The following is a 14,603-nucleotide window of genomic DNA, read 5'->3' as shown; positions in this document are numbered from 1 at the left end:
AGCCACAGATGCTCACGATCAGATCTTTTCCTATACTTATAATGGGGTGCATTTTGCACCTTTCAATGGCACTTTAGCAAGGAAGCGCATCTCTGGGCACAGTTTGCACAAAATGGAAAACAAAAAAAAGCTTCAATCGTGCAAAAGTGACACGTGATTAAGACTGTTCCAATGTCCCCTCATTTTAATGACTAATTTAAGCCATAAGCAAGGAAGAATTTTAGGAGGGTAACAGAAATGTTTTATTTAATTAGAGAGGTGGTTCTATAGTGGTAGGATCAGGGGCTGGCTTGGCTGGGGGCATGGGGTCAGGGGTCATCTGCCCCTAGGTCAGTCCCATAGTGGGCTACCTTGGGCGGGGTCACTGGGCCACCTGCATTTTTTCCCTTTAAAATAGGCTGCTGAGCCGAGTCTTGCTCCCCAGGCTAAAATTTGCCAGCCCTCCCCTGGGTAGGATGGCCTCTGGTATGACGTTACCCTTTGGACCTTCTTGTTTGTGGGGGAATCTCCAAAGACCATAAATTGGGCGTGCACGGTAAAGTTCTCTGGGAGGTCCAGAAAGGTTCAAAGCAGCAAAGCGGGGGCAGTACTCATTGGCAAACCGAGGGGGGGGGGGGGGGTTCCTAATGCCTGGAAACCTCCCTCCCAGCCTGGGGTACGGTATACTTGAGGGGGCTGGACCCTGCCCCGGGACCAATCACTTTGCAGCTTGTGTGCAGATCGTTTCTGTCTGCACTGTTCACAGCCATCTCTCCCCAAGTATTGAAAGCAGCAAGAACAGGTAGGAGAGAGCAGGACAGTCTGTCAACTGTTCTGACACACTCAGTCAGTACTTTGTCCTGATTGTAGGGACAGTTGGGAGGTATGTCCCGCTTCACACGGCTCTGCTTGAAAAGGGAGAGCTGTGTGCCCCTAACAGTAGTGCACGCAGCATTGCCCATATATATGATGGGGATAGGAAGAGTTGGAGAGCAGCCAAGCACTGTCTTAAATTATAGTCACGCCCCGAAGCATGCTGGCCACGCCCACTGGCGATGTGGCATGAAAACCCCTCTCTACAAATACTGCGTTTGGCCCTGGCACTATAGCCATTGCAGGGGGTGGGAAGGCTATGGGGCCCAGCGGTGAGGGAGGGGTCATGCCCCTGTAAAGGAGATTTGCAGTACACATCTATTGCCTCATAAATGACCTCCAATGACTGTGATTTGTTACAATATCAAGTAAGCTCTCTCATATATCCAGTAAGCTGAATATGCAGAGTAGTTACACTGCATACAACTTGTCAGTAATGATTTGCAGATCACTAGTGTAGCTTAGCCCTTGGATGCTATTTGTGCTCCAACGTCTATTTCAATTGATTGCACCTTTTATGGTGACATTGACGGCAATCTGTACAATGTATTTTTCTATTTTTGCGTGTATCGAAAGATCTACAGAATAAAATAAATCTCTTTTACCAGCAGGTGGAGATGTCGTATCACCTACAGAATCGCCATTCTGTAGTCACACTTGGTTTTCTCAGCTGCTGTCATGATCATTGTGTATATAGTGCAGCACCTGCTCTACAAGGCACGCATCCTGGGAGAGATTGAGCGAGGCGCCTCACTTCCAGCAGAGGGCGCTATGCGGACATATTAGGGAAGCACAAGCAGGCAGCAGTGATGGGATATTCCCCTGCTGAGATGTTAGTGCTTTCCAAGGTCCTGAAACAATACCGTGTTACCAGCTGATTTTCATTTCTAATTAATCCAGTCTCAATATTTCAGGCTACGTATAGTGAGCTCCATGGCTGCTGAGTGTCCCCTTTTATATGTCTCTCTATGTATAGTATAATCAGTGTTTGTGAAACCTTCACAAAATTATTGGCAATATTCAGCATTTATGCTGTTTATTACTATAGATTTCTGAAGCACCAGCCTCTCCCACATGCAAATGATTACGATTGCAAAGTATTGTAACAATTACATGGAATGGAGAAATACTATAAATGACGTCTGTGCCACAAGAACTCACCATCTAATAAATCCCTTTTATGAATCCTACACATTGTGAGTGGGCAGATGAGTTAAATGTCACCGTGTGGACAGTGAATGATAAACAGGTATATTAGTTGGAATTGTGGCTTTGCAGTATATTCTATGATATATGATAGGAAGGTCCACAGTTATGTCACCACCTCACCTGAATGCCGAGCTCTGGTTTATGTAACACAACAAACGCCATAGAAGTAATTGCTTCTGTCATTTTATTGTAACAAAGACGGTTTTGCAACAAAGTTTGCAGCAATGGGGAAATCCTGTTGTGAGTGGGTGGGTTCTGTTTTTATTGTGAGGGGGCTGCCTCAGGAATGATGATGGGATCCCCGGTGAGTGAGTGAGTGATTGTTGGCTGGTGGTTTAACTCATGGTGTGACATTGTATCAGCTGCTTGTGATGGAAAGAGATCAGCCCTCACTCTGCATATCCTGTAAACATATTATGGAAGGAAGAAACGAGAGTCTTCTCTGATCTATTATATTAATCATTATTAGTTAAAACAGGGGCACAATGCTTTACAAACTGAGATGTCATAGGGAGTCAGCAGACTGGGGCAGGACAAGTGCTGTCCTTCAGATATAGTCCCCAGTTGTTGTGGAACTAGAAATCCCAGCATACCCTACCAGCAAAAGACTTTGCTGGGACTTGTAGTTGCACAACAGCTGCAGAACTACAGGTTGACTGACCCGACTCCAGACTAATTGCTACGCGTAATCTTAGGTATGTTTAATATAAGTAGATATTGCAGGTGATATATTCATGAGTCAGTTACATGCCCCTTCAAATGCAAAAGCCCCGTGGTAAACCAAATGCCGGGGCTTGGAAGAGGCAACGAAAAGGTTACACAATGCATTTTCCAGCCACAAAGCAGTGTGAACTCATCTCCTGTCTAAGCCAGCGGTGCGCAAAGCTGTTCATTTCAGGACCCTGGAGAGCCAAGAGCGGCTCGTTCCTGAGCGCCTGGGAAACTCACCGGAACAGGGGAGACTAGGTGGGAGGCGTGGAGGGGATGTATAGGGGCAGGGGGGGAGTGAGTGAGGTGGATGAGAAGTGATGGAGAGGATGGCTGGGAGAGCTGTTCCTTCTTCAACCATCGCTTCTTCTGATGCAACAGCAGCTGGATCCTACTCAGGACAATGAGGACCTCACTTAAAGGAGCTCCGGCTCTTCCCATCCCACCACTATCCTGAAACCCCCCCACCAGCTTTTGGACTGCAGCTGCTATGACCATGGCAGGGGGCCGGAGAGGACTGGTTGCTCCTCAAAATACATTTTTGGAGAATATTGTCAGGAGATCTAATGGTAAGGACCTGGAAAGCCATCTCACTTCTCTTCTTTGTCCAGGACAGAGATACATTTCATTAGAGAGCAGCAGGAGGAATATATTCATAAAGGTGATTAAACTGGCCAAGGATGTTCTTCCTAATGAATGGTTCACTTCACTAGCCTGGGATTTCTTACTTTGCAGTTTTAACCCTTTAGCCGCCAGAGATGACCAGCAAAGGCGCAGTTATTGCATTTCTGAACCCTGTGGCAGCGAATGGGGGCTTAAGGGAATATAATTCAACCTATGTAATCACCCAATGTGAGGCACCCCATTAGAAGGTAATACAGTTATAACCTCTTGATTTTAAAGGTTTGTATTGTTCGTCAGGAATGGATGGATTACTGGAGATACTTTGACTTCACGATGTTTAGGTAATATACAAGATCACAAGTGTATCTGCGTGGGAGATATGCCTGTATTCTATAAAGAATTTAACTTGACATTCAATTCCATGTATGCACCATAAGCAGCATGTAACAGAATTACGTTGTACTGCGTCTCATCTCTTCTTTCGTTTGACTTAATGTTGGCTTACAGATTCCTTGTTCTTAATTGAGCGTCCTAACTCTCCTATGTGAAATTTTCATTATTACATAAAGTGCATGTACCGGTGGAGTAGATTTAATGACACTTTCTGTGTTGTGCATGACACAGATTGTTACAGATAATTCCCATTCACTTCAAGGGGAACAAAAAAAGTTTAATAGTTATTTATCAAATTAGCGCTAATTAGTCAGCGAAGTGAGTTAAATGTTTCGATAAAGACTGCTTTCTCTTTAGTATACAATGCCACAGACCGCTAATGAGCAGATCAGACTTCACTGCAGACATAGCTTAGGTGTTGAATTATTTTATATATATTATTTGTTGAACCATTTTATAGTGGTTGTTGTTTAGTTGTTGTAGCATCTCTACAGTAGGCAGATGTCACATCAATTATTACAAAGTAGTAGCATGGCTCATTCATCCAAAACCTCATTTGCACTTGTCATTCCATGAGCGCTGAAGGTCCTGTAGGCAGTGCAGAATCCAGCTATTGCCTAATATCCCTAAATCACCCTGGAGGTCACGTTTTTGCGTATCTCTGTTATTGTGATTGTGTTTTACAATTAGACTTTTTTGCAATTTATTTAAACAGTTGGTTTGTTATGTCTGCAGTTTTATCAATCTGCTGTCTCTTCTTCTAGTGAAAGGGAGGACCCTGTGTTATAGACTCTTGTCTAGTGTTCTAGTCTGGTGAAGCCAGGACTTGCCTATCTTGACATATCTGGGAAAGCAATAATGATCACTGGTAGAACCCTTTTATAGTTTTTTTTCTACAACCCTTCACCAAAGACCCAACACTTATTTTAATGCCACAAACTGTGAATCCCACAGCTGTGGTGGAATTACAAGACCCAGCATGCCCTGCCAGACATAGGCATGCTGGGCCTTATGGTTCTACAAGAGGTGGATATCCAAATATTGCCTGCACTGGTTTAATGTAAGTAGTGTGTCTTCCTATACTGTCCATCCCTCTACACTGAATATACACCGGGTACTATAATTCAAGACCCCTCTTAAATTTCATCATGTACTGTAGGCTTCCAAAGTGGTTGATTTGCTGATTGGACATCTGATTAATTATGAAATCTGTGGTCTGCTACGCCAAAGTATCCGACCCAGTGTGAAGTGTTTTCATGCATCCTTTTCCAACAGTACCCAACTGTAAGCTAAAATCATAATTATATGAAATGCAATAAAAACTTTATGATTGTACCAGGCTAATAATGGCAAAATAAGATATGCAGATAATGTCATATTTGCAAGTGAGATGAGTCACACACAAAGGGTTGGAATAATATGTAGATATATATATATATATATATATATATATATATATATATATATATATATATATATATATATATATATATATTTGTTATAAGTCATATAGAATTAATATGAAATGCTTGAAGATCTTGGAACTCTATAATTGGGTTTCTAAAGGCTTTATGAATATTCTGCTTTGCATTTGTTTAATCTCCCGGATCAGCCCTGCCTGGCAGTCTTCACCACAGTCACAGTGGAAAATGAATAGTGCAAAGTGTTTGAGTTCATTTATAAACACATGACTTGGAAAGCAATTTTGTATTTTCTAGGTCATTAATTGATTAAACTAGTTGCACTAGGGTTTCCACTGCGAAGCAATAAATAAAATGTTCTTTCCGTTCCTATCACTTCTTCTTAAAATATTCCTGCTTAGAAGAACAGGAAGGAAAGGTACACACTTAAAGGGTAATTATACTGAAAGCCCTGTATAGGAGGCCACTCAATACTCACATCTACATGTGTAAAGCATCCTGAACCCAGATATAGGTACGTAAACAAGTGGTTAAGATGCTGTTGTCATTTCTGGGTATGTGATATTTTACTTTATACTCTTACAGGATGAGTTTTTCATGGCGTGGCTTAGGAAAATAAGAATCACAAACTATTTAAAAATGATTATTTATCAAATCACAATTCATTTTCATGCATGTGGTGACAATTTTGTCATAGTTGGTCTCAAAATCATCAACATATTATATTATTTTATCAATAGACTACATAGTATAAAATATTTAGCAACTGGAGACAAAAATAGGGATATTCTAAATAGTGGAGGGACACAGTGCAGCGACAAGCGGGTGCCGTTATATCACAGATGGGCATCTCTAGGCCTCGCACTTAGATATACCGGACCCTGTATGGATGTGTGTGACAAACAGTGGGGTGACTATTGTACAATGACTGAAGGTGACGCCTTGTGACGGAGGGACCTTGGCGGAGTTATAGGCCTGGTTGGCTCCTATAGGCTAGACACAAGATGCCCATAATCATACAATCACAAAGGCATGCCTGACTGTAAGGGATACCAGAGGAGATTTTGGACCTGCAAATTGGCCTGAAAAATCCACCAGCTAAAAGGTCCTTTAAATCCTGATTTTTGCCAGAAAAAAATAAATTCAAATGTGCCCGATCTGCAAGTAATATGTAACCCACAGGAATAGGCGTGAGTACACCAAAGCATTCCATCAAATGAAATTTTATATATATATATATATATATATATATATATATATATATATATATATATATATATATATATATATATATACACACATACATACTATACTGTGCATAAGTTTTCTGCGGATATGGAAAAAATGCTGCAAAGTAAGATTATTTTTATGCATAAAATAAAGGAATTGCTCTTTAAGTCCAGGAGTTAAACTAGTGTAAATATAAGATGAAACGGGTCATATTCTAATACAAAAACAAATAACATTGAAATGATAAGAGATAAAAGAGAGGCGTTCCTAATGTTATATATATATATATATATATATATATATATATATATATATATATATATATATATATATATATACACACACACACATACATAAGAAAATGGACTAATTACATTTTTAAGTGTCACTTTTCTTACATGAGTGCCTATCTATTTCATATGGTTCTTGCTGGTGTATAAAATGGGTTCTCCTAAGTTTAAGTTTAAATGGTGCTGTGCGGTATTATATCAGAAGAGTACAGCTATATACAAATTATAGAATTGAAATGACAACTATAATTCAGATGCATTAAGCTCACTGATCATCCTGAATATGTTATCCTCTACGTTTGTGTAAAAGTATTAAGATTTCCCATATCTGTAGGCGCTGTTCCTACAATTCATTATGCATTATTGTTTTAATTAAGTTTTAAAGTTTAAACAGTCATTCAGAGTAGTGATACATTTATTTCAATATACATGTGTTCCGCATCACCCAACTGAAGATTCCCCTCCCACTATCAAATCACTATAGTAGAAGTGAGCTTCACGGAAAACATCAGTAAAATACAATAATACAAAAAAGCAATGCAGACCTATCATTATCATCATCATCATCATCATTTATTTATATAGCGCCACTAATTCCGCAGCGCTGTACAGAGAACTCATTCACATCAGTCCCTGCCCCATTGGAGCTTACAGTCTAAATTCCCTAATATAGACACACACTCACAGACATATACATACAGACAGAGAGGTAGAGACTAGGGTCAATTTTTGATAGCAGCCAATTAACCTACCAGTATGTTTGCTGTGTATCATTTGTTCATACATAGCCATGTATAATAAACAGAGAATATAAGAATATCAATATATCAAGTATCTGACTGCAAAGCTGTGTAATATTAGTGTGTGTGAAACTTTAATGCAATGATAAAATGCATGGTACCTTAAGCTTGATAAACATGTGGCAAGAAAAAAAAACTATTATTTAGACAACCAAATAATTACTGCAAATTCCAGTTTACTCCCTAAAATAATAGAATGTTTTACTAATGGATGCTTTGTGTAGCTGCGATGGATATTTATCAGCAAAGAACATAGAGGACCTTGAAACAATGACTTCTTCCAGAGTAGTATTTGATATCATTGTGGATTGAAATGTGAGAAATCATTATCATACTTATGATATTATATAGACGAGCACAGACAAAGTGTCGGCTGACAGAATGTGTTTGGTCTTTTCCCCTCCGAAGTGTCTGTGTGTAAACAAGTTTGAAGTGGGTGAGGATAGAGCCAGTCTGTAGCTAATCAGTATAAGTAGAACATTTACAGGACAAGAAAAATCCTGTAGCCACTCAAAACAGTCAGAACTCAAAAGTTAACAGAACCAACTGTCAACTGCAAAGGGAACAGCAAAATTAGTATTTGTATCAAACACACTCTATCATCATCATCAACAACGTTTATTTATATAGTGCCAGCAAATTCTGTAGCACTTTACAATTGGGAACAATTGTAGTAAAACAATACTGGGTAATACAGACACAGAGGGATAAGAAGGAGCTGCTTGCAAACTTACAATCTATAGGACAGTGTTAGCTAATCTGTGACACTCCAGGTATTGTGAAACTACAAGTCCCAGCATACCCTTCCAGCAATAAGCTGCTATATATTGGCAAAGCATGCTGGGACTTGTAGTTTCACAGCACCTGGAGTGTCACAGGTTAGCCAACACTGCTATAGGACAATTAGAGCTTGGAATTTGATATATAAGGTTAAGTGCTGCATATTGCATATTGGTCCAGACAGAAGGCAAAGGTAAAAAGTAATTAGTGAGCTATATGATTCATAGTATGAACTTGGGGCACAACTGTGGGGCATAGTATGAACTTGGGGCACAACTGTGGGGCATAGTATGAACTTGGGGCACTACTGTGGGGCATAGTATGAACTTGGGGGACCACTGTGGGGCACAGTGTGAACATGGGGCACTACTGTGGGACATAGTATGAACTTGGGGCACTACTGTGGTACATAGTATGAACTTGGGGCACTACTGTGGTGCATAGTATGAACTTGGGGCACCACTGTGGGGCATAGTATGAACTTGGGGCACTGATGTGGAACATAGTGTGAACTTGGGCCACGACTGGGGGCACAGGATGCATTTGGGGCACAGTATGAATTTGGGGCACTACTGTGGAGCATAGTATGAACTTGGGACACTACTGTGGGGCACAGTATTAACTTGGGGCACAGTGTGAACTTGAGCCTCTACTGGGGGCACAGTATGAACTTAAGGCACAGTATGAACTTGGGGCACTACTGTGGAGCACAGTATGAACTTGGGGCACTACTGTGGGACAGAGTATGAACTTGGGACAGTACTGGGGGCACAGTATGAACTTGGGACACTACTGGGGGCACAGTATGAACTTGGGACACTACTGTGGGGCCCAGTGTGAACTTGGGGCATTACTGTGGGGCATAATATGAACTTGGGACACTATTGTGGGGCATAATATGAACTTGGGACACTACTCTCTGGCATAATGTGTCCTGGCGGCACCTCTTTTGGCATAGTATGAATTGTGGGCACTACTGTGTGGCATAATATGATACTTAGGTGGTGGTAGACACGCCCTACCAGTGGTGAGCAGTGGCGCAGAGTATTCTTCCCTAGATTTCCCTGGGTGCACACCCTAATGAAATGTACTGCTCACAGCTATGTGTAACACGTGGGGCATGCACCACCTAAAATGATAGCTACGCCAATTGCATGATGGTCATGCCCACTCTGGTAGCGTAACTTGGAAACCCCGCTCTAGAAATCCTGCATTTGCCCCTGACATGGGTGTGGTTACAGGTGCAGTTACTGTGCAAGGGTGTGGCTACAGGTGCAGTTACTATGCAAGGGTGTGGCTACAGGTGCAGTTGCTGTACAAGGGTGTGGCTACAGGTGCAGTTACTGTGAAAGGGTGTGGCTACAGGTGCAGTAGCTGTATGAGGGTGTGGCTACAGGTGCAGTTACAGTATGAGGGTGTGGCTACAGGTGCAGTTACTGTGCAAGGGTGTGGCTACAGGTGCAGTTGCTATATGAGGGTGTGGCTACAGGTGCAGTTGCTATATGAGGGTGTGGCTACAGGTGCAGTTGCTATATGAGGGTGTGGCTACAGGCGCAGTTGCTGTACAAGGGTGTGGCTACAGGTGCAGTTACTGTGCAAGGGTGTGGCTACAGGTGCAGTAGCTGTATGAGGGTGTGGCTACAGGTGCAGTTACAGTATGATGGTGTGGCTACAGGTGCAGTTACTGTGCAAGGGTGTGGCTACAGGTGCAGTTGCTATATGAGGGTGTGGCTACAGGTACAGTTGCTATATGAGGGTGTGGCTACAGGTGCAGTTGCTATATGAGGGTGTGGCTACAGGTGCAGTTGCTATATGAGGGTGTGGCTACAGGCGCAGTTGCTGTACAAGGGTGTGGCTACAGATGCAGTTACAGTATGGCGGTGTGGCTATAGGTGCAGTTACAGTATGAAGGTGTGGCTACAGGCGCAGTTGTAGTATGAGGGTATGGCTACAGGTGCAGTTGTAGTATGAGGGTGTGGCTACAGGTGCAGTTGTAGTATGAGGGTGTGGCTACAGGTGCAGTTGTAGTATGAGGGTGTGGCTACAGGTGCAGTTGCAGTATAAGGGTGTGGCTACAGGTGCGGTTACTGTACAAGGGCCCCAGGGCACCATACCTGCCGCACCAATGGTAGTCCAACCACTGTCTGTTAGTGTTTGAGATAGCAATCTTGTGTTATGTACAACTTTTACTTTTATAGCATTAGTATATTCCTTATACCATTATATGTATTAATGTTACTATTATCATTCCTTATTTCCATTTCCATTGTAGTAGAATGAAATCAGTCAATATGTTTCTTTAAGTAAATGTACTTAATCGAGGTGTATTTATAAAACGCTACAAAATCTGCTGGCGCTATATAAATAGATGTTCATGATGATGATATTACCTCTATAGTAGTCTCATAAGCTCTTGTTGTGTTTCTTATCTTCAAATTACATTGTTATATATAAAGAACAGAAATACAAAGTACAAGGTCATCTCATTCCTGCCAGAGTAACTTTTCTTAATTTGCTACAATGTATCAATGTTATAAATTCTATAGCCTTGCTATCCATAACTGCTTCACTGAGCACTATAGACAAAACATAGCTTAACCTTTTCAAAAATGCCTTATAATAGTGCTGTGCATGGTGCATTATTCCAGTAAATTCTGATTATTATTTCTTCAAATTTAAAATTTTTGAAAATCTCACAAGGGTTACTTAGCTATGAATTATTATTATTTACCATTGATAGTTGGCATATGAGAGATAATGGCAGGATAAATTAACCAATCACTGAGAGGATGCAGATGTCCTTTTTACTGCTGAGCAACCGCACAAAACACTAGTTCCTAAATTAGTGGTTGCTCAGATGTAACAAAGCGTATTATATGCAACAAATGCAAATTGCGTTCAACGCAGCATGAGCCCCATAGTGTGTTTTCCATATGGTCAAAGGTTTATTCTGCATGACAGACATTTTGGAGCTTTCCTTATGCACAACAATCAGACCTTAATTAAATGAGATTTTGCTATACGCAAGGGGACTGATTAATTAAGACACGCAAAAAAACAAATGTAAATTGGGCATATGTATATCCGAAATTCAACAAGGACAGGATTTAAATATCATCATCATCATTTATTTATATAGCGCCACTAATTCCGCAGCGCTGTACAGAGAACTCACTCACATCAGTCCCTGCCCCATTGGGGCTTACAGTCTAAATTCTCTAACATACACACACAGACTAGGATCAATTTGTTAGCGGCCAATTAACCTACCGATATATTTTTGGAGTGTGGGAGGAAACCGGAGCACTCGGAGAAAACCCACACAAACACGGGGAGAACATACAAACTCCACACAGATAAGGCCATGGTCGGGAATTGAACTCATGACCCCAGTGCTGTAAGGCAGAAGTGCTAACCACTAAGCCACCATGCTTAGTGGTTGAATATGGGTCTCGGTGCGCTCTGCTCTAACAGACAATACACTGCAGGATATGTCCAATACATACGTGGAATATACAGTACCAAAAAAAGTTCAATTAATGTCACCTGTTAATAATATAATCAGTAATGACAAAGCATTAAAAAATTTATTTTTTTTATCCCTTTCACCTCCTATAAAATACATTTATCAGGATGTTATTAATGCACATATTACACATTGATTACATGCATACGTCCAGTCCCCCCGCCGTTCTGCCCCTGAAATCATTGGCTGTAGTAAGGGCCTTCTACGCAGGAAGTTGGGTTGCACGTTGCTGCATTCACCGGTGTATAGTCCGGATCTCTGCGTGCGCACAGTGATTTTAGGCAAAATACGGCACGTATCGGCATTTACGTTCCTTAATGAATCAGGCCAAAGATTCTTAAGTTAAGTTAACCACTTGCTCACTCCATAAATACAGGAAAATAAATGTAGTCCCAATATCCACTTTCCTGAGTTAGTCAATAATGAATAAGACAGCTGAGTAATGCTTAGCTAATAATTATGGAAAGTTAAATTTTATGGGGGATGGGCTGGTAGACAATAGTTAAAACAGACTTTCTAACCTTTGCAAAGGACAAAAGCAGCAAATATACCACAACTATCACACAAAAATATCAAAAACAAAATTGCCAACAACACAACAGATAACTGCATGCACCCAGCCCACTAGTAATAGTTAGATACACAACTAGCTACTATTAGAACCTGGTTAAACTGAATCTATCAGTACTAATGTGCAGGGGCGACCTACGGTGTTACAGATCTCCTTGGCCTCTCTTATTGCGACATAACTGCGACATTACCAAATTTTTCTTGCCGACACTTCTTAGTTATTGTATAAATGCAGATCTGATTTTGAACACTCTGGGCCTGATTCACTAAGGCACACAAGGCAAACATAAATTACATTTATTTTAAAATGCATGTAAATCGGACATACGCACGTCTGTATTCATCTAGGAGGGGATCTTGTTGTATATAGGTCTAGGTGCGCTCTGCTCATGTTGAATGAACAATATTCTGCCTAGTGCATTACACTAATACAGAGGCTTATGTAAGTTTATGTAATTGATGAGAAGACAGATATTACAAATAGACTACAGAATTCTTAGGTCCATCTGGTATCAGATGTCTGTAACAAAGAATTATAAATAACAATAATGCAACAATAACTCGCATGTTGTCCCATGTCTGGTCTGATTACATTACTACCCAGAGGCTCAGTGATCCAGTTATTGATCGACTAGTAAGAAGTTCACGTCCAACACACAGCTTCAGATAAATGAAGGATGACAATGGTGGTTGAGATAAAGACAAGATTCACTTGTAGGTCAAGATCAATACTCGAGTGGAGTGCATGTCTAATCGTGTAACCTTCTCTGCATTGACATTGCCTTAGATAAACTTTGCTGCTGCTTTCTATATCAATCTTCTGTTGTAAGGATCTTTGTTTTGGATAATTACCACATTTCCATTATATTTATTTATAGCACAAGGTTCCGCCTCGAGTGTATACTTATGGGGCCTGATTTATTAAGGAAAGTAAAGCAAATAAAAAGGATTAACTTTGCACCTTGGCAAAACCATGTTGCATTAGAGGGGGAGCTAAATTTAACACGTGGGGACAGATTTATAGCTGGGATAGGGCATGTCCTGGATTAACTTTAAATTTCAGTGTAAATAAAGCTATCAAGTATTTGTGTGCTCCATGAAAAAAACAGCCAGTAGTTAACTGATCTGCAAAATATAATAACTAATTTGCACTTTTGCATTGTAACATGGTTTTTGAGCAGGAGAAAACTTACTCATTTTTTCTTACCTTACTTTTCTTTATGAATCAGGCCCATTGTGTAAATATTAAACTCCACATTTTGCCATGTAGTAACTTTACCATACTTTTAATTGCAAAATAATTACTATACATCATCTGTTTACCGAGTGGCAAAGGGTAATTGAGACCGCCCTCAATAGACAGAGGTTGTCCTCTCTAAAGGGACATAAATTAACATTATTATTATTTATATAACAGCAATCATATTACACAGTGCTGTACAGAGCATATGTAATCATTCATATCAGTCCCTGCCCCATTGGAGCTTACAATCTAGATTCCGTACTCACACACACTATTTACCCACTTTTACCAAACATCAATAACAAGAAGACAGTAAAAAAAATTCGGACTTTCATGGAACTATTTCTACATAGATGGCCCAATGTCGACTTAAAGGAGATGTTCGTCCATTTTTTGTGTGTAAAAAAACCTTATTCTCCAAAGGTAATAAAATAAAACTTGTTACTGATGTGTATAACCTTTTGTGGCTGAAAACAAGATTTGCAGTGATCAACTTTTCTAAGGGGCATATTCAAGTGTCAGTGTGTATGATAAATATATTAGAGTGTGTGTGTGTGTGTGTGTGTCAGTGTGTATGATAAATATATTAGAGTGTGTGTGTGTGTGTGTGTGTGTGTGTGTGTGTGTGTCAGTGCGTATGATAAATGTAATAGTGTGTGTGTGTGTGTGTGAGAGAGAATGTGTGTCTTTGTGTATGATAAATGTAATAGTGTGTGTGTGTGTGAGAGAGAATGTGTGTCAGTGTGTATGATAAATGTAATAGTGTGTGTGTGTGAGAGAATGTGTGTCAGTGTGTATGATAAATGTATTAGTGTGTGTGTGTGTGAGAGAGAATGTGTGTCAGTGTATGATAAATGTAATAGTGTGTGTGTGTGTGAGAGAGAGAATGTGTGTCAGTGTGTATGATAAATGTATTAGTGTGTGTGTGTGTGAGAGAATGTGTCTCTGTGTATGATA

General features: G+C 40.5%; 1 protein-coding gene across 1 annotated transcript in view; it reads left to right on the top strand.

The window, feature by feature from the left end:
• The first annotated feature begins 3,083 nt into the window (after positions 1–3,083).
• KCNH1 (potassium voltage-gated channel subfamily H member 1) overlaps positions 3,084–14,603 on the top strand; it is a 308,492-nt gene continuing 296,972 nt past the window's right edge. Inside the window, exon 1 of the mRNA XM_075204209.1 lies at positions 3,084–3,338. Within this exon, the coding sequence (XP_075060310.1) occupies positions 3,260–3,338 (79 nt within the window). The 5' untranslated portion in view covers positions 3,084–3,259. The remainder of the gene's footprint in view (positions 3,339–14,603) is intronic.

The sequence above is a fragment of the Mixophyes fleayi genome, chromosome 3 (genome assembly GCF_038048845.1).
Source record: "Mixophyes fleayi isolate aMixFle1 chromosome 3, aMixFle1.hap1, whole genome shotgun sequence".
NCBI classification, from domain to species: domain Eukaryota; kingdom Metazoa; phylum Chordata; class Amphibia; order Anura; family Limnodynastidae; genus Mixophyes; species Mixophyes fleayi.
Note: the sequence above shows the minus strand (reverse complement) of the source record. Positions and strands in the feature narration are given on the sequence as shown.